Source organism: Bidens hawaiensis, unplaced genomic scaffold (assembly GCF_021521415.1).
Source record: "Bidens hawaiensis isolate Kalapana, Puna unplaced genomic scaffold, B.hawaiensis_p1.1 tig00032032_1, whole genome shotgun sequence".
NCBI classification, from domain to species: Eukaryota; Viridiplantae; Streptophyta; class Magnoliopsida; order Asterales; family Asteraceae; genus Bidens; species Bidens hawaiensis.
This window is the reverse complement of record NW_027495417.1, coordinates 137842-164495: the sequence shown is the minus strand read 5'-3', so window position 1 is coordinate 164495 and position 26654 is coordinate 137842. Positions and strand designations below refer to the sequence as shown.

At 35.6% G+C, this 26654-nt stretch overlaps 1 protein-coding gene across 1 annotated transcript; it reads right to left on the bottom strand.

Moving 5' to 3' along the window:
- Positions 1–1008: 1008 nt before the first annotated feature.
- On the bottom strand, positions 1009–5938 carry LOC143582852 (shaggy-related protein kinase epsilon-like). Its single transcript, XM_077065329.1, has 13 exons — positions 5836–5938; positions 4532–4783; positions 4371–4463; positions 4244–4303; positions 3885–4157; positions 3732–3806; positions 3582–3638; positions 3372–3512; positions 2585–2635; positions 2402–2497; positions 2211–2294; positions 1976–2078; positions 1009–1312 (listed from the first exon to the last, which is right to left on the bottom strand). Exons 1-13 carry the CDS (start codon positions 5896–5898, stop codon positions 1242–1244), a joined length of 1419 nt encoding a protein of 472 aa, XP_076921444.1. The 5' UTR covers positions 5899–5938; the 3' UTR covers positions 1009–1241.
- Positions 5939–26654: the final 20716 nt, after the last annotated feature.

The window sequence follows — 26654 nt, the reverse complement described above, 5'->3', positions numbered from 1 at the left end:
GAAACGTGGCTTCATGGATCAGGTTCGTTGACCCGTTTCAAGAACCAAGATTTTTAAATGGTTTCTAGTTGAGAGAAATGGCCTTTTGTGTTTCGAGGTAGTCTGTCATTTCAAATGACGGATCCTAAGAATTTTCAAAGCTTGTCAGCTTTTGTCAGAAGACTTAGAATTCTGAAGGTGTTCCGTCATTTGAAATGGCAGAGCTAATGTAAATAGTTTACGAACCGTCATATGAAATGACATATCTCAGTATCCCACCGATCACATGCTAGAAAGTGCATACCCCTGAATTTTTGTTAGGGTTACGCCACTAGAAATTGTGGATCTCTAATAACATAGTCACATACTTTGACTTGAGATCTGTCATTGCAAATGGCATATCCTGAATAGCATTATGCTAACAGGTACATGTAATGATGTAAGTATACATCATTGTTGAGAATATGTTTTTTTTTCCTTTGGTGAGGGAGCTGTTGCAAGAAAGAGGGGCGGGCGGGCGGGCGGGTAAGGTGGAACAGTGAGGGAGAGAAATGTGGTGAAGGCAAGCGGGTGAGACATATGAAGCCGGATCTGATGTGAATGATTAGGTCGATGAAGCGAACTCATACCCTCGGTGCGTAAATATCAATCAAAATGTAATATAGGTTTACTTAATTGCATTGGATTTTATCCACGTTTAGTTATGTAGTTTTACTAACTTTTAATTTACTTATAACCCACCCTCATTTGGTTTTCAAGATGTAACGGTTTATTCAATATACAGTCGAGTTTTAAAACCCCTAGTCTTCATCAACATAGCCAACCGGTGTCGTAGAAATTTACACAAATTACAATATTCAAATAGTAAAATCCGGATATTATAAACAATAATATCGAAACATAACACCTTAAAAGCAACACCAAAATTGTTTCACACGTTGAATCAAAAGTACAATATTAACAAAATACTCATTTCATAGAAAAAAAAACCAGGCACAAAAGTACGCATCATAACTTATAAGTATAGCCCATATCTAGCCAACATTGCATCCCATCGATCGAGTAGATTTAGATGGATGCTTACAAATGAAAACTTAACTACATCATATAAATAAGAACATACCTATACACCTATAACATAACCTTTTTCGCCATTTGTAAGCCTTCTTTTATGGAGAAGGTGCAAGGAATTCTTGCTTGGTAGCAAATATACGACGTGATCGATGTCTGGTATGATCATGCTTTTATAATAACCCTTCACTTCAAATTATACATTTTTCTGCGTGTTTGGGTACAAGGCGTTGGACCAATTCTGGAGAGGCATGAGCTAGCTCTGTACCAGTATTGAGTATCGTTTATTAAGAATCGTCCTCATTTAATCAAAAAAATATATTATTGCAATTGTACGCAACAAATAAGTTATTATAAAAAAAATTAGCAAAAAGAGCTTCGAGTCAACAGAATCCGTTTAGACTAAGGTGTAAACGAGCCATGCCGAGCTTGCACTCGGCTCAGTTTATTTACTAATTATTACTTTTATATACATTTCTAATTATTTTTACATTTTTTATGTGTAACATAACATATAGTATGTAGTTATCATTATCATTTTTTATAGATAATAACTTTTGTGTGAATAAATTGAATAAAAAATTAATATAAATAGTTGCACTTGTTTAGGCTCGCAAGCCAGCTCAAGCTTGATAAATGAAGCTCAAGCCTGGTCTTGTTTATTGAATAGGCTTATTTCAATCTCGTTAAAGCATGACTCGAGTAGCTCATGAGCACAGCTTGAGCTTGACAAGTGAAGCTTGAGGTCAAGCTTTTTTATTAAACAAACTTATTTTAAGGCTTTTCAAGAAGCTCACGAGCAACTTGGCTCATTTAGACCCCTAATTTTGACCCATATTAAAATCTACCCTGGTTTCTAAATGTTAACAATTTTTTTTTCATATTTCTTTATAATTACTGATGAAGAATAATATAACTATTGTACCTTGTGGTGTGAAGTTAAATAGGGGAGGAAGGGGTTTTCCGCTTGGTAAAGTGGTGTTTGGATCTCTTAAATCATCAAAGAACGGATGGGCACACGCCTCCAACTGAAAAACATCATAATCATCAAGATCCCGGTTTACTTTCATATTATAAAATGCTATAGATGTACAAAAAAAATCCCTAAATCATAATTTGTTATTTAGCGACATGAGAAACAAGTAACGAGGTTCACTTACATTACTACATCGCAGCTTTGGTGAATATTGAAGTAAACGTGAGACAAGATCAACCGCTTCGGGTGGCATGCGCTTCTGAAAAATCTGAAAAAAGAATGTACAAATATAAATTTATATGTTGGAATGAATATATTATATAATCACACATACAAAAATGTTTTCCAGTACAAAATAATCGATTGTTAATTAACCTTATGCCATGGATGAGCCTTGATTTGTGGAAACTTAAATTCTGTGTAATGTGGATTCATACACTTGATTTCCTCTCTTGTTGGTGTTCCCAGAATCTAAATTAGAACAAATAAAAAAAGATAGTGTCAACAAAAAATTCAAAATTTCGATTTTACAGCAGCAAAAGTTGTAAAAGAACAAACCTTGATAATCTCCACCAGCTGATCTACGCCGCTTTCACCAGGAAAAAGAGGCTGTATATGTTTACAAATCATATAAATCAGCAAAATCTCTATTTATTTATTTACTTATTTATGCTATAATCTAATGTTCTCAACAGAAAACAGATGTAACGGCCCATAACCAGAGTGTTTCTAAAATCTTGTCAAGAAAATAAATCTTTACCAAATCAAGATGAAATAGGCCTGTAAACGAACTGAACAAACATGAACGTGGCATGCTTGTGTTCGTTCATTTAACTTTCACAGAGAAATTGATGGAACATGAACAATTAAATGAATGAAGTTTCTTGTTCATGTCCATTCGTTGAGTGCGTTCGTGTTCGTTTATGTCCGTTCATTAATAGTACAGACGATTCAGGAATGTAAAAGAACACAAACGAACAAACATCACTTACCATAGACAAATAGACATCTATATGTTGGACCTAAAAGTTTAATAAGACTAGTCTAAACTGTAATTGTCGATATTTTAATTTCATAAAACTGTAATAAACTGAAATGGGCCTAAAAAAATATTGAAGTATATTTAAACAACCGAACATAAACAAATAAACATAAATGAGCGAGCGAGACATGTGTTTGTGTTAGTTCGTTCGTTTCACTAAATGAACAAAAGAATTTTTTCATGTCCGTTTGTTTATTAAATAAACGAACTTCCTTCCCAACAGTTCAATAAACGCTCGTTAGTTTATAGGCTTAAAGCGAAATCTAGAAAAGACAAGAAAACAAACATAAAATAGTCACATACGTGTCCCAATAGTAACTCAGCCAAAACACAACCAGCAGACCACATATCTATTGCATTGGTGTATTCTGTTGCTCCAAATATCAATTCAGGAGCCCTATAATATCTTGAACAAATATATGAAATATTTGGTTCACCAGGCACCTATAATGAAAACAAATAAAGCTCAAAACTTGACAATTAATTGGCAAAAGAAATTAATGAGTGTCTTACCAGCATCTTTGCACTCCCAAAATCGCATAGTTTCAGCTGATGAGTGTGTGGATTAACCTGCAAATCAAGATCCCAATTTAATGTATAAACTTTACAAAAAATGAGAAGTCAATGTTATTAGCAGGGTTATTTATGTATTAAAGATCTTACCAACAAATTTTGTGGCTTTATATCACGATGGCATACACCAATCACATTGTGAATGTAGTTAAGTGCCCGACAGATCTGAACCAAGACGAATAATTAAGTCAATTAAGATGCAAATTAGTAAAAGTAGAAGATAACAATGAGTACAAGATTCACCTGATACGTGTACAGCTGTACGTATAAAAGAGGTATGTGCTGAGTCATCCTACTGTAATGCCTAGACACGCGATACACTGTTTCAGGTATGTATTCTAGCACAACGTTTAGGTACACTTCGTTCTTTTCAGTTGTTGAATAGAAACAGTTTTTCAAGGGAACAATGTTTGGATGATCAAGTAAACGCATGATTTGAAGCTCTCTGTTTTTGTATCGTTTATCCTGTAGCACTTTCTTTATAGCAACAGATTCACCGGTTTCAAGACATTTAGCCTATAAAAGAACAGTGGTTTATTCACTAAAACATTACCAATATCTTTGAGCACAAATGTACGTATATTAAAATCATATCCTGGTACCTCAAAAACTACGCCGAAGGAACCGGTGCCAACTACACGCTCCGCCATGTAAGATAAAGTCTAGACCAAAATAGGCTCCAATTACTAAACATATCCAACAAAATTGCTATTAACTTAGAATAATTACCTGCTTCGGTTGTCCATTTCGACCACCAACAGAAGTCACTATTATCTGGCCCTTTTCTGTCACGTTCCCATTGACAACGGTAGCCTCAACTTCCTATATTACAACTTACAATTTAATCAAAAACATATTCAAAATTATACAGCATTCAATTCAATATGTACCTTGTCTTCAGATTTATCTTCCTTGATTTTCATGTCGTTCATTTCTTTCGGAAGCTCATCATAATCAGCTTTTTCAGGTTTAGATGTGGAAGTTGCGTTGGATGTGCTTGCAGCCATATCTGTGGATGCAGATTCCGTATGCAATTCTACAGTTTCGGTACTCTTCTCTACTGATTGCGGCTCTGGTTCACCACTAACATGTGATTCAACCTCTTGCTCAACTTTTACTCTCTTAATGCTAGAATCTCCACCCTACCAAATAAAAGTTAATAATAAGAACGCAAACATCTAGGGCTGTAAACAAACCGAACCAAATAAGGCCGTGTTCATGATCGTCCGTTAAGCTTCCAACGAACAAGCAAACTGTTCACGAACAACTAATCGAACGAAATTTGTTGTTTGTGTTCGTTCATTAAGGAAATGAACTTATTCATAAACGGTTCACGAACACAAATGAACAAAAATAGTGTTTTGTTTGATTTGGCTAACCGAAAATGGTCAGTGTCAATTTTACATATGACACTGATATTGCTTAAATAGTTAAATCTATATGATAAGATTTGAAAAGGCATTGAAACGTATCAAAACCTTTGATGAACAAACATAAACAAACAGCCATTAAAAACATAAACGGACGTAAACAAACACACTATCGAACGTTCACAAACATAATTGAATAAACTTGGCATTTGTTCATGTTCGTTCATTTATTAAACAAGCGAACACCCACGAACGAACCTAACTTTCGGTTCATATTACGCACATCTGCATTTTGATAACTCCTCAAATCAAACAATACTAGCATGATATCAATACAAATCAGTAAATACTAGGGGTGGCAAATGTGACCGATTAGGGTTATTACCAGTTTAAGTAAAATGTATAATGGGTGAGAATTTCATATAAAAAAAAAACAAAAAAACGAGTAAAAGCATTCCATCAACTAATACATCATAAATATCCATAAATCACATGAACAAACACACATTCTCTAAACTAATTAACTTAACAGTACCTCAAAACTTTCAACTACTCTATCATTTAAATATAATCGGTTTAAGTAAAATGGTTAGAATGGGTTGAGATCAAAACCCCTCAAAAAAATAATAAAAAACCATAACTCAATATATAAATTAATAAAAAAAAAAGAGTAAAAGCGTTCAGCTAATGCATCATAAATATCCATAACATGAATAAACACAAATCCTCTAAACTAATGAACTTAACACTAACTCAAAACTTTCAACTATTATTTAAATAAAATATAATCAATGAAACACAACCCAAATCTATAAAACACCCACCGGATCTGAAACAGAAGATCTTCCAGAAGCAATACTCTTCAACCGACGCATCATCACATTCATTATTATGTTTCATATAACATAAGTTAGTTCAAAACCTTATTTCACTTTCTCTCTCTAAATCTATCTATGGGTTTCTCTCTCTCTCTAGTCTAGACTTGATCTCAAAGACTCTCTTTCTGTTTCTGGTCAAAGGTGTGAAGAAGGTAATCATTCAATGTTTGCCTCTTTATGTACGCTAGTCAAAGTTTGATTACATCCGTTGGATGTAATGATCTGACGGCCGTGAGTGAAGGTAGCATTGGATGCTATGAAACAGGTTTCAAAGTAATGCCCTTCGTATGGGAATATTCTTTTGGGGGCCCACCGCCCTCTTTTTATTTTCCCTATACTTTTTTGAAAGTTTAACGATGTATTGTTAAAGTTGGTTAAAATATTTGATTACTAGGTTATTAACCCGTATAGGACACGGGTGAAAATATTGAAATTTTTCAACAACCATATGTCATTTGAAAAAACAACATAAGTTGTTATATGTTATCCGGGACGACAACATACTTTAAGTTGTAAATAATATTGATACGAAAACCAATGATTGTGAAATACAAAGATAAACCCAAACAGCATTCAAATTACAATATTTGATAAGCAAAAGTTAAAAATGTAAAATTAATAAGCTACTTTTTAGATTGTATACATAAAAAGTTAATACTTACACAAACTTACTATACACCTAAATTAAAAAACCAACGGAAGACATGAATATTATCATCATATTAGCCCACCATCAACTTCTTCGACATCTAACTATACTATTAAACCAAAAGAGTTTAACTCAACTTGGCCTATTCCTATTGATTGTTTTTTAAGATTTCCATGTATATCTAATACTTCTCTAATTTTCATATGAATAAAATAAATCAAAAATAAATTAAAATTATAAGCAATCAATTCTCTTTAATCTCTTTAATGATTAAAATTAATGATTCAAATGAAGTTTATAATTATTAATATCAATTTCTATTATTTGTATTATTTCGATTATTCTATATACACAAGTCATATTTTAACCTAAAAATCCAAATCAATTATTTACTCTTTCACGCCTCCATCCTCTTTCACGGATCTCTACCTTCAATTCATTTATTCGGCAAATTCACCGTCGACCACGATGAAGCTGTTCACCAACCGGACGTTTTATCTACACTATATCGGCTACCTATGACTGTCTTCACAATCCATCAACGTTACTACCGGTCAATTAAATCATTAGGTGTTATTTTTGTATTTTGATTCAACTGAAATTATATTCTTTTTTTTTATTTCATACCGGTCAACGTTACTACGGATTTAATTTTACTAAAATTGGTTTTAATTATAGATTTATGAAATTTGACCCATTAACTAATTAAAAATATAACTATTGGAGTATAAATTGAGATTTGTAATCAATTTGTGTATATTAGGAAAAAAATCAACCATTTGATAAATGATTACTTTAATTACGAAATTAAATTATTAACTTATTTTGCACAACTTATATCAATTACTTAATTATTCAATTGCTTATTAATTATATTATATTAGACTATTTTTATAAATTTCAACCATATGATTAAGGATTTTAATATATCATAATTTATTATAATTTTAGATATATGGTAATTTATAATCAATTTTAGATACACGGAATTAAAATATTGATGATTAATTATATTAATGTTAATAATTAAATTAGTAACTTATTTTTCTACATTAATAACTTAATGTTGTAGGTTGAAATATGAAGAAGATTTAAAGATATAAATTTAATTATTTTGTCTTTATAATATAATTTAACAAGATTACATTCAAGCATTTCAAAATTTGAAAATCCCCTAAAGCAACATACATATTTTCGTCCATAATTTTAGCTAATTCAAAATTCCTGATTTTATGTTTTAATTAATTACATTAATACCCTCCTTCTTTATGCAAGTCTCCAAAATTTGAATCATTTACTACTTGTGTATAAATAGTATGACTTTCACACCAAAATTTTTACACTATCACACCATATTTAGCAAAAACCAATTTGTTTGTTTGTAAAGTTTATATTTATGGTCGTGCTTATATAATTCATTTTGTTTTTTTTTTTATTTTTTTGGTTAAAAGTGTTATTGTTCATAAATTAATATCTTGTTTATTTTTAACTTGTCACCACCAAGAAGTTGGAGCCAACAAATATCACAATTTTGAATCAATTGGATGTGCTTAACAGTGACTGTGTCCTCAAGGGTGTGTGTCATTCGTCAAATTCGGGTCTTTATTTAGATTCGTTTTGTAAACTTTTATTATGTAAAACCGACTCAATCATTTTTAGAACCTAAATTAATTATTATATAATATTATATAGACCTCGATCATCAATAATCGATGTTTTGTCATATTATAACGTGTTAAGAAAAAAAAACATAAGCGGTTTAAAATGATTTTCGTAAACTAGTTATAAGCTTTGGAAACATTTAAACTCGTATTAAACATTTATTGAAACATGAGGGGCCACTTTTGAAAATATATTATGCATATATAAAAGCAACAAAACCTAACCCTAAACATTAACATCAGCCGTCCCTCTTTCCCTGCCGTTTTCCGGCGCCGATTTCCAGTGGCCGGTGCACCTCCGGCGAACCTCCTTTCCGGCGAGAAGCCACCTCCGGCCACCACATCCTCGCGATATCCAACTAAGCCAACTCCCTCCTACCCCTGGTCCGCAAAACCGACGTCGAACTACACCCCTTTTTGTAAGGCCTCGTTGCCGGTAGCCCTACTTTAACGTTGGATTTACTCATAAACGCAGTTCTAAATATCAGAGTTAACAAAAACTTTCGCGGAATAATAAAACTTCAACCATAACATTTTACATAACCATCAAATCATGTCTTATAAAACATTCGTAGTCGATTTAAACAAAACATAGTCTTTAAAACATCACAACATTTCTTCGAGATGCCAGTATCTTCGATTTCCATGCCATGTGTCTTCAGTCACGCGAGCTGCCTCAACCTATTTGCCTGCGTGCATACTAAAAGTCAGCTATGCTGAGTGAGTTCTAGTTAATCACATAACTTACTTTTCATACACATATACGTGCCCGAAGTTACGCATTACAACATATCAAGATCAGCATTCGTCCATACACATTCATATCTAACCATACATTATAAAGGGCGTTTCACCCTACATACCTCGGATATTTTTAGTGTCTGGTACCCTCCATCCTCGGATATTATTAGGGTCCAGTCACCCTTCATCCTTGGATATTATTAGGGTCCGGTCACCCTTCATCCTCGGATATTATTAGGGCCCGGTCACCCTTCATCCTCGGATATTATTAGGGTCCGGTACCCTTTCTTCCATAGCTCCACACTATACCTGTCCTTAAATATTTTTCCTGACATTACGTGCAATCTCCGAAGAGCGTTCACGTACCATTAACTTATCATACGTACATTATGCATACATCATAAATATTCATACATGCATCTTATCTTACATCATACATAGCAATCACATCTTTAGCTACCACCTGACGGTACATGCAATATCCGAAGATCGTTCACGCACCGTCAAGAAATCATCATACATACATCATACAAGGCATACACTTACCACTTAAGGTATGTGTATTAACTATCACATCGAGTATGCACACAGCCCCAAAAACATAACAAGGAAGTGGGGTAGAAACTCACCTCAATGCGGTTGCGTTCACCGTTTACGGTTATTCCCTTCCTGAGCTGTGCACGACTAACTGTATAATAATTATACGTTTAAGTAAACTATCACTACACATATCGCATTTCTAGTTTAATTATTACCCTCAACGAACGGGGGTCCGGGGGCAGCGCCCTTAGCAGCGGGGTTCTAGGGGCGGCAGCCCCTAGCGGGGTCCAAGGGGCAGAGCCCCTCAGCTTGGAAAAAAATTATTTTCATTAACCGTTTTAACACATTTTCCATTAGCATTTTGAATCATTGAATAATATGCTACTTAAAAGTTCAAGGGCTTATTTGTAATTAAATTATTCTTTTGTAAGTCCAGGGACCATTCTGTCATTCTGTTAAACTTCTAATTCGTTACTTATCCTTAACGAACTGACTTGCCATGACGAACTGGTTCTTGTAACGAATTGAAACCTTTAACGAACTAGTTACTTACACGAATTGGACTTTTAACGAACTGGACACTTAACGAATCAGTCCATGTAGCGAACCAGTCCAAGTAGCGAATTGGACCTTCTAATTCGTTATCTCCTTTAACGAACTGGTCATAACGAATCAAGGGTAATTCGTTACCCTTTTCCCTTAACGAATTGAACACGAATTGTAATCAGTTCGCTATGTTCCCATGGACGAACTAGCTAGCGAATCACCTTTAATTCGCTATATTCCTGTAGCGAACTAGGGTTAGGTCAGGAATGTCAGAACATTCCCTGACATTCCCCCTTAACCTTGTACCACTTTCCGGCGCCGTCATTGCCAGAAAGCTGCCTGAAAAACGCGATTTCACCGGAAAAACGTGTTTTAGCTCGTTTTTCACCGTTTTCCCTCCCGTTCGATCCAGATATGAGCTAGGGTGACCCCTAAGCTCATCATAGGTTCGATTTATACCCGATTCCATCTGGATCTCGTGACTTAAACGGTTTAATGGTGTCGGCTCGTCGTTTCATGATTATATCTAACGGAGTTAAGCTCAAACAATAAAATACTATCATTACCTCAGGTCGGTTCTCGGTTTCCTTCTTGATATCAGTTTAGAGAGAGAGAGAACTAGAGAGAGAATCTTAAGTGTGTGTTTTGGATGGTGTAAGGGATATGTGTAAATGAATTAAATGGAGGATTAAGGGTATATATATTTTTGATCATGGGCTTAAACCCATGGTCTTTCCTTCATTCCTCCATAACCCAAGTCCATAACCCATATCCATTTACCCAACACAAGTCCATCTCGTATTCTATTCAACTAAACCGATAACGACCCGCTATAAAATAAACGAACTTTATTTTATTAACATAACCGAAAGTAGGATATTACACTTTTCCCTTCCCGAACTTCCGGCAGCCCCTTTCCCCTTGTGGTTCGTTTTTCCGGCGTGAGCTCCGGCGGTCGGAACCTGCCCCAACCTCTCTCTTTATCTCCGTCTCTCTCATCTCTCTCTCTCATCTCTCTCGTCTCTCTATCTCTATCTACTCCCTCCTTCACCCTCTCTCTCTCTTCTTTCTCTCTGCCTTCGTTTTTCCGGCACACTCAGGTGGCTGGAATCGGCCTTGGTTCGTATTCGGCAGTTTTCGGCTCGGATTTCTTTCCGGTGTAGAGCCACGAGTATATACACGTCTAATAGGTAAATGTAATTTGGTATTTAGTGTTGCTAGTTTTCGTATATCGATTGTCATATTTAAATCATTAATAAATCAGTTATATCGTTTGATTATATACTTGAAACGGGTTGGTTTGGGTATGGAGTTGTTTTGTTTTGGGTAAAAGATGAACAACCGGGTTCGAGTCTAATCCTAGACCGATTTCGGTGTTATTTTTTATATTTAACAAAATTGTATTACTATTAATAATAACATTACTATATAAAGATTATTATTAGTATTATTTTGTTTAACTTGTTATTATATGTATTCATTACTATTATTACTATTATTAACAAGATAATTGTTATTATTAACATTATTATTATTATTATTATTATTGTGATTATTATTATTATTATTATCTATTAAAATCATATTATTATCATTAGTTATTAACAATAATATCATTATAGTTATTTTGTGAACTCGTTTAGAAATCGAACCAACAATGTGTATGGTAACATTATTTACTATCAACATTACTTATTGTTATTACTATTTTTATCAACAACACTTTTAAATAATACTAAGATCGTTATTCCTTAACTATTATTATTAGTATTATACTATAGTAGTAGTATTAATAATGGTTATTATTATTATCTTACATATCCATATATATATATATATAACATATCTTTTTGGAAGTATTATTATCATTACTATCATTATCATTAATAATAATATTATAAACTTTATTATCAATTCATTTTTATAAAACTGAACTCTTGATTTAAACCCGTCTTGTTTCTTTTAATATTGGTTTAACTATTTAAAAGCCCAATAAAATAATATTGTTTTATTCTAATTATCAATTTAGTATGAGTCTCTAATCATTAACAAATTAACCGGTAATCCGATTAACAACCGAACCTTCTTGTCCAATGTTTCCAATATAGTTTCATTATGATTTCAAGTTCATTAATATATATTACATTATTTATTTTTAGCTAAGGTGTTTATCATTTCAAGTCGGATTCGTTCGTTTTGTTCACAAGCTTTCTATATGTCCATCATTAATTAGTTTCTCGGTTCATCAGTCGAGGTGAGTACTTTCATACCCCTTTTTCCATCTTTCGTTTTGGGGTGACATTTCATACCTATCAAACTAAATGCTTTATTCACTTGAATCTTAAACCCACAAACGTGATTGTATACTTTACCTAAATAATTGCTTGATTTGGTGTTCTATGCTTACATGTTTATTTGCCTATGTGTTTATCGCTTTTGGATGGTGGAACTACAAATCCTAGACCATTTGACAACCCCTCATGGCAAGGTGTCGTTAACGTAATGCAATTAACGATAACTATTAAATCCTAGACTACTTGGCAACCCCTTGTAGCTAGGTGGTGCTAATGTGTTTAGCAACTGTCTATAAAATCCTAAACTATTTGGCAACCCCTTATAGTTGGGTGTCGCTAACTTGTTAGCGATAACTATTTATTCCAAATTTATAGCTTTTATTTATTGTTTTGTATACAAGTTTTGTGGCTCTTTATTACTATTAATTTATATGCTCAAACTTATGAATTGCTCACCAACCTTTGTGTTGACAAACTTTATTTTATGAAATGTTACAGGTTTGACTTTTGTTTACTCGAGGACTTGATGAAAACGTTACCAAGGCTATTAGGGTATTAGTAAAACGAATAATATAATTGTTACTTGTATTCAATTTGTTCGTGTGAACGAGATGTGTTGATTACTGATTTGTTGAAATAAAATGAGTTAAATAAATATTGTCACTTTAAATAGTGTCTTGTGTATTTGTCCAATCACGTTGCACCCCGGCATGTTCCGCCTTTGGTTGGGGTGTGACAGTGCGTATTTTGAAACTATAGCGTCTCAAGGACAATTCAAAGCCAGAGAAGATTGGTCGATAGAAATGTTTTTGCAAGACGAAATGGTATTGTTACATATTCATTAATTTTACTATATTATTCATACAATATTGTACTAATGTTAATAATAATGTATCAGGGTAACAGAATTCAAGCTTATGTGAGGAAAGCTTGCATCCCCAAGCATGATGTGTGGCTTGGTGAGAATAGGTCGTTGATTGTTATATTGATGTTACATTTACGCACGCGAATATAAGTTTGTCTAGACGGGAACTTGGGTATAAGCCGACGGCGGATTTGGCGACCGAGTTGAAGAAGTTTGTTAAGTGATATCTTTGGTATTATGGTCATGATCAAGGGAAAACTAAATCTGTACATTCATAGTTTTGATTTGTGTTTTAGTTTTAGGATTTTTTTTTTAATTTTATGAAAGAAATAAAGATCTTATGAGCATGATTCTTTGCTTGAAATGAAGATAAATCAAAACAATATTCTTATTTTATTTTTCTAATTTACATTTGTAAGTTGTGAACACAAGTTCCCCTTAATTAATATTATACATTTAATTTTATTATGTTTTATATATTTTTTATATGGATGATCAACATGATTTAGGTTTTCTTAATATATGTCAAATCTACACATTCATAGTTTTGATTTGTTTTTTTTTTTTCATTTTATGAATTTTTTTTATGAGAAAAGAAGGAAAAGATCTCATAAGCATAATTATTTGCTTAAAATCAGGATGAAAAATATTCTCATCTTTTCTAATTTACCTTTTTAGATTTATACACATTTAATATGGTATTATAGAAACCGATTATTACTCATCTATACTTAGTTTACAAAAATTTATTATTATATCTTAGTCTGGAAATGTACAATTTTAAATATATATATATATATATATATTTATATATATATATATATCTATATCTTAGTCTAAGAATCTCATTATTATAATTATATAGTTTGACTTTCCTTATTTGTTAAAAAAACCGAATTTGAATAACTTAAATAGCTTAAATTCAAACTAAATCCATTTTAATGGAATAATTGTAACGAAAAACATTACAATGTTTCTTTTTATTTTTTGCATTCATATTATTTACTTTACATAAATTGTTCACAACATTATTAATATAAATATTTTGGATTATTATTCGTTTAAGTTTTTATTCAATATTAATATAGATTGTTTTCTCAAACTTTAATATGTTGATCAAGTCTCTATAATTTTTATAAATATAGATAACGGTTTTCCAAAATACATAATGATGTTTTCAAAAACTTTCTATAATACACATCACTCACATTTAATACTATTAAATGTTAATCAATAATATTTATCAAAATATGCATCCAAACTAATGGCACTTTAAATTTTAAAATATGTGTATTATTTTTGTAAAACTATCTAATGATATAAATTTTAATATATAATAAACAAGTTAATTATTTATTATATGTTAACTTAATACATAATCCATAATTAAACATTTTCTTAAATTTAATTTTATGTAAGAGATTTTTAAATAAATGACTTCTGACATTTTCATAATTCAATAATTAGATTTCTTTATTAATGTTACGTAATATTGTTTCAAAAATAACTCACATGGTTTTTAAACTATATAAAATTACATCAGTTTGAGAATGCTATGTTTTGAAAGGAATACTTACTCCTCTTGGTCGACAACGATTTTGAAAGAGCAACGTGTTTTAATATTGATAAGTTTGCTAATGATATATTGTTTCTGGAGTGTTTGGAACATAGGTTTAACAACGAAGTGGTATTAGTAATATTATAAATGTTATCATATTATTTGTTTTATAGACTAAAATACTTGCTTATTTTTTGTTACTTGAATGATTGAAATGTCTGAATTAAACCAGATTAGCAATTGTGATATCCAATCATAAGACATCGTCAATGTGTTATTGGAAACTTTTAATTTGTATGTTCAAAATATGTGATATGGGACTGTTACTTATGTATTTTTAACTTCTCTTTTGTTATGAAGGAGAGGATATCATTTGGTAAGAATAGTGCTACTCATATGAAAATTGTTGAGGCAAAATTTGTTAACAAATTTAAAGGGGAACATCGAGGATATTTATGACAATGTTGACGGTGCAGTTTCAAAATTAGTTACTAAGTCTAAGACAAAATATGTTATAGGTGATGTTGGGATCGGAAATAAAATCTTATGAATCATTTTATATGTTATTATCATAACATATATGTATATTTAAACTTTTGTAATTGTTTATAACATATGAATCCATTTTGTTTATAACATATTAATTACATTAGATTTGTACTTTTAATTTCAAATGATGCAATTACCATTTAACTAATATTCATGACATAATACCTTATAATTCGAACATGTAGCAGCCAAGCAAGTCCAATAGAGTCACAATACAAAGTTGATCATTCATTTCAAATTTCATATTGTTTGAAGGAGATGAAGGTTGTGAGTTATAGTTTACTTTTAATTGGTAGTTTGGTACCATATTGTTATTTTGTATTATTATATTAAAATATGTTTTGGTATATTGTTAGTTCAAATACTAGCTATATTGTTATAGATTTGGAACTATAACCCGGGTTTGAAAAAATTAAGTATATTTTTTACAAGTTCTTATGTTATTATTTTTATATTTTTCACCCGTGTGTAACGCACACTCTAATATAGATATCAATAATAAGTATTATATCAATAATAATCGTTCCCTTAAATATACTAAATGGTCTATAATATTAGAATGATATTGTTTTTTTATATTTTTCAGGTGATAAACAATTTAAGCATATGTTGTTAGAAAGTTTGAAGAAGTGGATGGTTGTTTAATATGAAAGATAATGTGTATGTGTTTTGTTGAAGTTTTTTTGTGATTGGTGTAAGACCCCGTTACCGGTGCCTCACATTTGGGCGTTGGATTTACTCATCAACATAGTTCTAATCATCAGAGTTAATAAAAACAATCGCGGAATATAAAAACTTTCATAAAACATACATATTAATCCATAACTTGTCTTAATAAATGTATTGTCTTCAAAACATAAACTATTAAACGTCTTGGGTGTTCCGATGCCAGCCTCTTATTTAATGCCCACGTGTTCTCCTCAAGCGAGCTGTCTCATCCTACTCACCTGCATGCATACTAAAACTCAGCTACGCTGAGTGAGTTCTAGTTAATAACATAACATACTTCACATGCATACGCACATAATTTTATTCATACTTTCATATTTTATATTCTACTTTAATTTAATCTATCCTGCCTCGGATATTATTAGGGTTCCGGTCCCATTTCTGCCTTGGATATTATTAGGGTCCAGTCCCTTTTCTGCCTCGAGATTATTAAAGGGCTCGGTCCCTTTTCTGCCTTGGATATTATTAGGGTCCAGTCCCTTTTCTGCCTCGAGATTATTAAAGGGCTCGGTCCCTTTTCTGCCTTGGATATTATTAGGGTCCAGTCCCTTTTCTACCTTTCTATCTCTTACATTTATTCATAACATACATACATATCATTCATACTTCAAACATAGCGTTATAACTTGACAGTACGTGCAATATCCGAAGATCGTTCACGCCCCGACAAACATTCATTCATAACGTTCATACATCATCCATACATTACATATAACATTCATATCTTTATTTATAACCTGACAGTACCCGCAATATCCAAAGATCGTTCACGTACCGACAAGCAATCATTCATATCTATCACATATATCATAAATAGCATACACTTACCACTTAAGGTAAGTGTGTTAACTAATCACATCGAGTATGCACACAGCCCCGAAAGCATAACAAAGAATGGGGCTAGAAACTCACCTGGATCCTGTTGCGCTCGCCGTTTATCGTAATTCCTTTCTTTAACTGAGCTCGGCTAACTGTTAATTATATATTTGTTAATTACCCGTCTAACTAATTAAGTTGGTATTTTAGTTTACCAACGGGCTTTCTAAGTTGGGCTTGTTTGTCTAATTAATACATATGGGCTATCTAGTAAGATCAGGCTACTGATCGCTTTAGCTTTTGGGCCTGGTTGGGCCAGGCCCACAAACCACAACATTTCCCAAGTGGTCAAGAACTCTCAGCAGAGAATCCATGTGCTGACGAGAACCCTGTTCCTAGCCGAGAACCTATGTTCTTGGCCGAGAACACATGGCCACCGAAATCGATAATGACCGAGAACTCTCGTCGTCGAGAACTCTCGTCGACCGAAACTCCAATTGACCGAAATCTCATGTTGACCGAGTTCTCGCGTTGACCGAGAACCCGTATGGAGGCTCAGGTCCTAGAACCCTTGTCTGATGCTTTTAGCACATATTTTTCCTATCTTTAATTTCATTTAGGTTCAATAACGGTTAATCAGTCCATGATTATCCCTATTAATCACCTAAACCCCAAACCGCCTTAGCCGTTTTACGCTCTTTACTGTCCCTTCACCAAGATCTAATCCGTTTAAAGTATAAAGCATGAACCTTTAAGCATAAAACGCCCATTAAGCTAAACTTAGGGTTTCCTTGATGAACCGTTCATAACCGTAAGTTTGTTAAGTCCATTTTAAACATCAAGTTTGCAACTTTATTACATAATAAGGTCCGATTTACTATCCTAATAAGTTTCATGCAAAAACGACTTCGTTTACTCGTTCGTTTCACAAACCGAACACTACTCGTTTTACCCGAAATGAACCAACTAACCCGTTTACTATCAAGTTCATTACTTTCTCAATAATCATGCCCCGATCTATCACCCTACCAATTTTCATGTAAATCCGTTAATGAAAAATAAGCCTTTTAACAAAAACGTACCTTTGAGGTTTTTGTTTGAAATTACTCGAGAGGCTCAAAATTATATCAAACGAACTCCGATTTGAGTGATTCAAGCTGCCACGGAACCGTCTTGTCCAGATCTACAAACCCATCAGCTCTCCTACACCGGAAACCGCCGCTACAGTCACCGGAACAGCGGAACAGTCGCTGAAATCTTCACTTTTAAGCTGCTATAGTTTTGCTGATAAAAACCGTTTTTACCGACTTCTGATCGAAGATCTAATCGGTGGGAATCTTCAATTATATACAGTGAACACTCAGTTAACATTTGAGACCGATCCGACGGCTAGATCTCCAGGAATCTTTGTGTCTTTGTGGGTGGTTTTCTCAAAAACAGGAATTGGGTTAAGTGTGTGTTTTGTTGGTGTAGGCTATGGTGTAGAGATGTATGAAAATGGAAAGGATTAGGGTTTTAAGGGGTATTTATACTCTCTTAAGCCCATGGACCTTAGGCCAATCTTTCCTTTTTGGTCCATAATTAATTACATCTAATTAGCCGACTTATCCTTCAATCTTTATAATTTTATTACTTCTCTAATAACTAAAGTAAACTTTTCCACCATAATAATAATAATTAGATAATATATTAAATATTATTCTTAGAGATTTCGGGATGTTACAAGTCTACCCACCTTATAAGAGGTTTCGTCCTTGAAACCTGCTTAGTCCTTGTAAAAGGAATACTTCCTGTATTCACATCCTTTCTTGAACCGGCTTAGCTTCCTAACTTACCGGGTTATCCTTTGTCTAACAATCATCGAGTGATGTTCATTAGTTTCAGCTGTCTTAGGTAGCTTGTCAATGAAGTCCTCGATGATATGTTTCCTTATCCAGACTTTGCAAGTGCACATCATTTCCTCAAGCACGTTCTTCTTTCTTGTCCTTTTTAGTTTCTCCTTAAGGATTATTCCTTAAAATCCCTTTGTCTATCCCTTAAGGTAGAGCACTTCTTGCAATTCTTGAGCACATCTATTGCATAACTTGTCGGAGAACTCCTTAAGTCGCCATTTGAACCTTCTTTCATTCTCAGCTCTGCATCAATACGCAGGGTTCATGAGTTATAGCTGCCTAAGGTAGCTTGATCATGAAGTCCGTGCTGATACATCTCTCTTCTCTTGACTAATCAAATTTCATATTGTCCACTGAATATTGTTGTCTATTGCTGCATAGCAGGTTGTCTGACATATCATAACCATTTATTTATCCGACTTCCTTTTTGAGCATGTGTTAGCCTTCATATGAATATTTATAATACTATCCCTTCTTTACCGGCCTAGAGGACTTCCCGTTGGTGATCACATGAATGTCAGTTACACACTAATCATTCATGTTGCGACTTAATTCCAATAACATAAGTCTAATCCATCTCTACGCCTTCCCTGCGTCTTTCCAGCTTTTGTCCTTGGTTTCTTGTATCCTCTTTCTGTGTTACTGTCGGTTTCACCTTCGTAATACTTTCGGTTGTTCTTGTCTGTGTAGGCAAAGTATCCTATCCTTTCAAAACTATTACATACCTTGTTCTTGTTAGTTTCCGATGAGATAGCTTCTCGTGTTGGTATAAAGTGAGCACCTTTCTTCAAACGGTCCACAATCACCCAGACAATATCATGGTTTCTAGCTGTACAAGGTAGCTAAGTTATGAAATCCGCGGTGATACGTTCACTTTTCCATTCTGGTGGTTCTAATGGTTGTTCCTTTCCATGCAGCTTCTGATGTTCTGCCTTGACTTGCAAGAAAGTCAAACACTTACTAACATATCATATCACTGCATCTTTCATACTCGGCCACTAGTAGTCTATCTACAAGTCTTGATACATCTGGGTGGATCTCGCATGTCTAACGAATCCACACGCAACCAGATCTGATTCTCACATCTTAAGTATTATCTTTTAAATCTCTATGTAACCCGATAATTCATCCTTTTTCATCTTGCTCTCATTCTTTATAACTTCTATTGTGTCTCGCAGATCTCGCTTATGAAATCCGAAGTGCTAACTAATTTATACAACTTAATCATCGTGATAACCTCTCCACCTTTACGACTTAGTGCGTCAGTGACCTCGTTAGCCTCACCAGGATAATACTTGTTTTCACAATCATAATCCTTAACCATCTTCTTGTCTCATATTCCGTTATTTCTGCTTGAAGAGATTTTCAAACTCTTATGACATGTATCAATGGTACACCTTGAAAATCTATCAAACAATTACTTTTTCTTCAGCGTTTCCAACACTTCTCTGAAGTGTTCGGCATGGTCAGACTCGTTTTTTTTAAATAAATCAATATATCGTCAAAGAAAACGATAACTGACTTATCTAACATCGGCCGACATACCCTATTCATCATATCCATAAATGTTGCGGGAGCATTTGTTAGACCGAATGACATCACGAGGAACTCGTAGTGTCCATACCGCGTCCAAAACACTGTCTTATGAATGTCTGCCTCTTTTACTTTCAACTAATGATAGCCTGATCTGAGATCTATTCAGGAGAACCAACTCTAACCTTGAAGTTGGTCAAACAAATCATCAATCCGTGGCAATAGATATCTATTCTTCACCGTAGGCTTGTTCAACTCACGATGGTCAATGCACATTCTCATACTTCCATCCTTCTTCTTAACAAATAACACTAGTGCGCCCCACGGGGAAACACTTGGACTTGTAAAACCTTTGTCGAGGAGTTCTGGTAGTTGGGACATCATTTCTTTCATCTCAGACGGCACTAGACGGTAAGGTGCTTTCTCGACGGGCTGGGCTCCTGGTATTAAATCTATCTGGAATTCTATCTCTCGCTCCGGTGGAAACCCCAGAATATCCTCAGGGAATACTTCTGGGTAATCGAATACGATAAGAACATCTTTCATTTCTTTCGTCTCGGCAGTAGCGTCGACAACATACGCCAGGTAGGCACCGCGCCCTCACCTTAACAATCCTTTAGCTTTTATCATCGATATGACATTAAGCCATGAACTTTCTTTTATCACCATAAACCGTTATCCAAGGACCTTAACCTTATTATCCTACTCTTACACACTATTTTAGCTTCAAACTCAGATAACCAATCCATTATCAAAACTACATTGAACCCTCCTAAGGTCATCACATACAAAGTAACAGGGAACACACGTCCCTCTAACTCTATCTTACAATTCTTAAGCAGTCTCATACTTTAACGAAAGTTTCGCTAGTGGTCTCTTCCATGCAGTTTCAGGTACACAACTACATTCTTCTTAGCGTCTTCTTTCATATTCGATACACTAAGTAGTCTCGTCCTTTCATCCCTTTTTCAATTATGATGCCTCGACATTCACCCGTCCCTCTCGATCATCATTCGCTTTGTTACTCACGATCCCGCAGGTTCCTTTATAGAGTTAACCATTGCAGACATACTACATCTCTCGACTCATTCTAGTTGGCTTATCTCCGTTTCTTTCACGTTGCTTCCACTTGGACTTCCCAGTTCGGGCTGCCTTTGATGCTTCAGCGAACATTGTTGGTATTGTAGTGCGAAAAAATTTAGCAACTCCATTAATATTTGACTACAAGCTCCAAGTGTGATCCTTCTTCATTACTTCCTAAGGTTGAAGTCTTACTGCTTTCGTATATCGATTTGTCACCTTCTTCAAAAAGGGTGTCTGGTTGGAACGTGTCTTACCACAACATCCAATACGACCTCCTTTGTATCGGTCATCTATCTTATCTCTAACGAAACACAAACGCTATCACTCTAGGAATTATTTAGCACATGATTCGTAAGGTAAGTAGTTAATGACAGTGGCCAGGTGTAATTAACTCTTTGCATTACTCATCAGGTTCTACATACTTCCCTTTATGATTTCACTTGTGCTAGTTTCTACTTTTAAACAGTTAATCAATCAAACAATCAATTAATCCTATCCCTACATACACATACTCTTCCTTTAACAATTAAGCTAACGTCCTTACACATTATTTAACCATATACTTTACCTTTACTAAGCTTGCTTGAGTAACACATGGCTATCTTGAACTGACATCTTTTTTCTTTTCTTCCTTGAATCCCATTCTCTATTCGAGTTTAAGCATGTAGGATGCTTAAATCTCTCGAACTTTGCTTTGATACCAACTTGTAAGGCCCCGTTACCGGTGCCTCACATTTGGTCGTTGGATTTACACATCAATATAGTTCTAATCATCAGAGTTAATAAAAACATTCGTGGAATATAAAAACTTTCATAAAACATACATATTAATCCATAACTTGTCTTAATAAACGTATTATCTTCAAAACATAAACTATTAAACGTCTTGGGTCTTGTCACACCCGGCCCTGAGCGGCGGAAACAGTCGGGCGCGCGCGAGTGGGGATTGATAATTAAGCACGGGCCATTGCAAACATTCAAAGTAAGATTTTCATTGCGCATGAAATGTTTAATACAAATACATTACATTGTTTAAAAATTACATAAAACATCCAAGTATAAAAACTGTTGAAGATTTCCACGCCATATCCCCTTGCGCGGCGGGAACAACCACGCGCATCGAAGGGATAGAACTAAAATCTTCCAAAAAGCTAGTTTTAGATGTTCAGCGTGAGGTGCTCTAAGTGTGACTCCATGCGCTACCTAGTTATCTCCTGAAAGACACGTAAAAACATTTGAATCAGTATAAACTGAGTGAGTTCACAAGTTTTAGTAACTTGATAAATCGCATTGAATCATAGTCTTAATAAAAATCATATTGAAACACATTTCTGATTTCATGTCTAAACATATATTTGATAATCCGTATGAAAACATAGATCTGACACATATTTCTGATAAAAATCGTTCCGCGGGCTACGCGCGAACATTACTGGGAATCGTGCTCGTCTGTGTAAGTGGCGCTGCCACTACGAGCGAAATAAGTAATACCGTCCCGCGGGTTACGCGCGAACGTTTCTGGAAAACGTGCTCGTCCATGCAAAGTGGCGCTGCCACTACGAGCTAAATAATGTAATGCCGTCCCGCGGGTTACGCGTGGACATTTCTGAAAAACCGTGCTCGTCTATGCAAAGAGGCGTTGCCCCTACGAGCTAATCAATAATACCGTCCCGCGGGTTACGCGCGGACGTTGTGCCGGAAAACAAGGCGCTCGTCTATGCAAAGAGGCGCGACCCCTACGAGCGGGCTCAAACCCATAGTACTGCCCCATGACCATACTAGGCACTCGTCCATGCAAAGAGGTGCGACCCCTACGAGCGGGTGGATCAAACCAGCAGTCCCTACCCTTAGAGTTCCAATGGTAAAGTGATCACTTACTCGAATTCTAGCGCACATACATCGAAAACCATAGATAACCGTTCGCATTGCTCATAATTTAAACACATAATCGCTTGCATAGATTGTAAGTATACCATGATAAAACATTATTTAAGTACGTGTCCCTTGCCCCGAAAACAGTTTAAAAGTAGTGAAAACAGTGAAAATAGGGGCTGTGAGACTCACCTGTGGTTCTTGTTAAGGGATTAATCGAGATTCGGGTTTCCTTGGTGTTGGCCTCGGAATTGAAGGTCTAGAATACGATTAAATAACAAGAAGTATATATATTAAGATCAAGAATTAGGAGAATATAAGGGTTGGAAAGCAGATCTCAAGGTTATATTCTCGGCTTACTTAGTAACAGGATCGGAAATGAAAACAACGGATGCTTGGGAGATGATTAGTGTAAGTTTGCAGTTCTTAAGAGAGAAGTTTGAAGTGTGTTTTGGGTGATAATTTAGGTTACATATTTATAGGCAAACTCAAGGGAACACAATCCCTTGCTTTAGGGGATTGTAATCTTTTCATATCTAGGTGAAATAAAGTATGGAAATTATTATTATTTATTTAAAAGTGGAGTAGTGGATAAAAGATTTTAATTTGATTTGGACAGGACATGCAGGTCTGTGGTTGGTGGGAGTAGGGTGGCTGACAGTTGACTTTTCATGTTACAGTGTGCTTTTTCAGGTACTTTTGTCAGTGTACAGTAAAAAGTGGAAAATCTCTGAAACACGCTATTGTTTCCTTTTGGGCGGGAGTAATCTCCTTACCTCTGGAGAATAGACTAAGTGTTCTGCGCGTATCACTTTGTGCGCATAGCTTTCTGCGTGAAGGACATTTCTTTGCTGCGGGTAGGTACGTAACCTTCTCGCAGTCAGGGACATTGAGTTTCATTTGTAGATTCTCCAGGTGGTCTTGGTATTTCAACATAGTGATCAGTTATGTTGAAGTCAATTCCATCTTGGAGCTTCAGACAAACTAGCTCTCAATGTTCCCGCCATGCGGGGAGGTTAGTTCCCTTCCCGCACGCGCATAAACGATTTGGGATGCACCCGCCTTAGCATCATGCGAGACGGTCAACCCAATAGACAACATTATGGATACATAAAACCAATACACTCGCGCATGGCGCATATAACATATGCCCATGCTGGTTCTTATCATGGCGCGCTCGCGCATGGTGCACATAACAAATACCCGCGCTGATTCTAACATAGCGCGCTCGCGCAGGGCGCACATAACAAATGCACGCGCTGACTAACATAGCGCGCTCGCGTAGGGCGCACATAACAAATGCACGCGCTGACTAACATAGCGCGCTTAATATTTACAATCACCTAATTATTAGGTTGATTACTTAGTTTATAGGATTGGGAAATTACCGGGTGTCACATTCTCCCCCTGTTAAGAGAATTTCGTCCCGAAATTTAGGAGACGTCGCTGGCAGAAGCCATGCTCTGAAAGAGGTGTGGGTATTTCTGGCGCATTTGATCTTCTCTTTCCCAAGTAAATTCAGGCCCACGTCTTGAGTTCCATTGAACCTTTACTAACTTGATTCGACTTCTGCGCAACTTTTGTTCTTTCCAATCGGTTACTGCTATAGGTTCTTCTACGAAGTGCAGTTGTTTGTCGATGTGAATCTCTTCCAACGGTAAAATCAACGTTTCGTCAGATAAACACTTTTTGAGGTTGGACACATGGAACGTATCATGAACTCCACTGAGTTCGGCGGGTAAACGGAGTTTGTAAGCAACCGGACCGATCCTTTCTAGGATCTCAAATGGTCCAATATAGCGCGGATTCAACTTTCCTCGCTTGCCGAAACGGGGGACTCCTTTCCATGGAGAGACTTTCAAAAGTACTTTATCCCCCACTTGAAACTCCAACGGTTTCCTTCGCACATCTGCGTAGCTCTTCTGTCTGTCGCGCGCTGTCTTAAGGCGATCCCGTATCTGAAAAATCTTGTCTGTTGTTTCTTGGATCAATTCTGGACCAGTCATTTGCTTGTCACCCACTTCAGCCCAGCACAGTGGGGATCTACACTTGCGCCCATACAAAGCTTCAAACGGCGCAGCCTTGATGCTTGTGTGATAACTGTTGTTGTAAGAAAATTCAACCAATGGGAGATGAGTATCCCAGCTACCACCGAAATCGATTGCGCACGCGCGCAGCATATCTTCCAATGTCTGGATTGTTCGCTCGCTTTGACCATCCGTTTGGGGATGATATGCCGTACTCATGTCAAGACGAGTACCTAAAGCCCCTTGTAACGATCTCCAAAACCTTGATGTGAACCGACTATCTCTATCAGAAATGATGGACACTGGGATTCCATGTTTTGAAACTACTTCTCGAATATACAATCGGGCTAACTTTTCCATCTTATCGGTTTCCTTGATCGGCAGGAAGTGCGCTGACTTAGTTAGCCGATCTACAATAACCCAGATCGTGTCGTAACCCCCAGGTGTCCTTGGCAGTTTGGTGATGAAGTCCATAGAGATTTGTTCCCACTTCCACATGGGAATTTCTGGCTGCTGAAGCAACCCTGATGGTTTCTGGTATTCAGCCTTTACCTTCGAACACGTCAGGCACTTACTGACATACATCGCGATGGCGCCCTTCAGATTGGGCCACCAATACAGCGCTTTAACATCTTGGTACATCTTGTCTGCGCCAGGATGTACGGAATACCGCGTCTTGTGAGCCTCGTTTAATACTTGCTCGCGCAATCCTCCCTTGAGAGGGACCCATATGCGGTTAGCGAAATATAGATTGCCGTTCTCCTTAAGTTCCAAACTCTTAATCATTCCCCCAAGGGATTCGTTTTTAGCAAACTCTGGTTTCAAGGCTTCTTGTTGAGCGTCTCGGATGCGGGTAGAGAGATCTGCGCGAATGGTCAACCCTAGAGCCTTGACTCGTAGCGTTTTTATTCGCTCCTTCCTACTTAGCGCGTCTGCTACCACATTCGCCTTTCCAGGGTGATACTTTATTTCACAATCATAATCATTCAACAATTCAACCCATCTTCGTTGCCTCATGTTTAAATCCTTTTGATCAAATATATGTTGAAGGCTCTTGTGATCCGTAAAGATTATACACTTTGTACCATAGAGGTAATGGCGCCAAATCTTTAGCGCGAAGACAACCGCCCCAAGTTCCAGATCATGCGTTGTGTAGTTCTTTTCATTGGTCTTGAGTTGGCGCGAGGCATACGCTATGACTTTGTCTCGCTGCATAAGGACACATCCGAGTCCCTGATGTGAAGCGTCGCAGTAAACGACGATGTCATCCGTCCCCTCGGGCAGAGACAAAATTGGCGCACTACATAACTTCTGTTTCAACATTTGAAACGCTGCTTCCTGATTTTCGCCCCAAACAAACTTCTTGTCTTTCTGAGTTAGCGCGGTCAGAGGTAGAGCTATCTTGGAGAA

Bases quoted from the DNA above. Each gene is read 5' to 3' on its own strand.
- LOC143582852 (XM_077065329.1), bottom strand. From the start codon at position 5,898: ATGAATGTGATGATGCGTCGGTTGAAGAGTATTGCTTCTGGAAGATCT. The intron at 3,807-3,884 runs GTGAATCTTGTA...GTCTTGGTTCAG, and splicing joins TACAGCTGTACACGTATCAG to ATCTGTCGGGCACTTAACTA. The intron at 2,636-3,371 runs GTATGTGACTAT...AAACATATACAG, and splicing joins CTGAGTTACTATTGGGACAC to CCTCTTTTTCCTGGTGAAAG.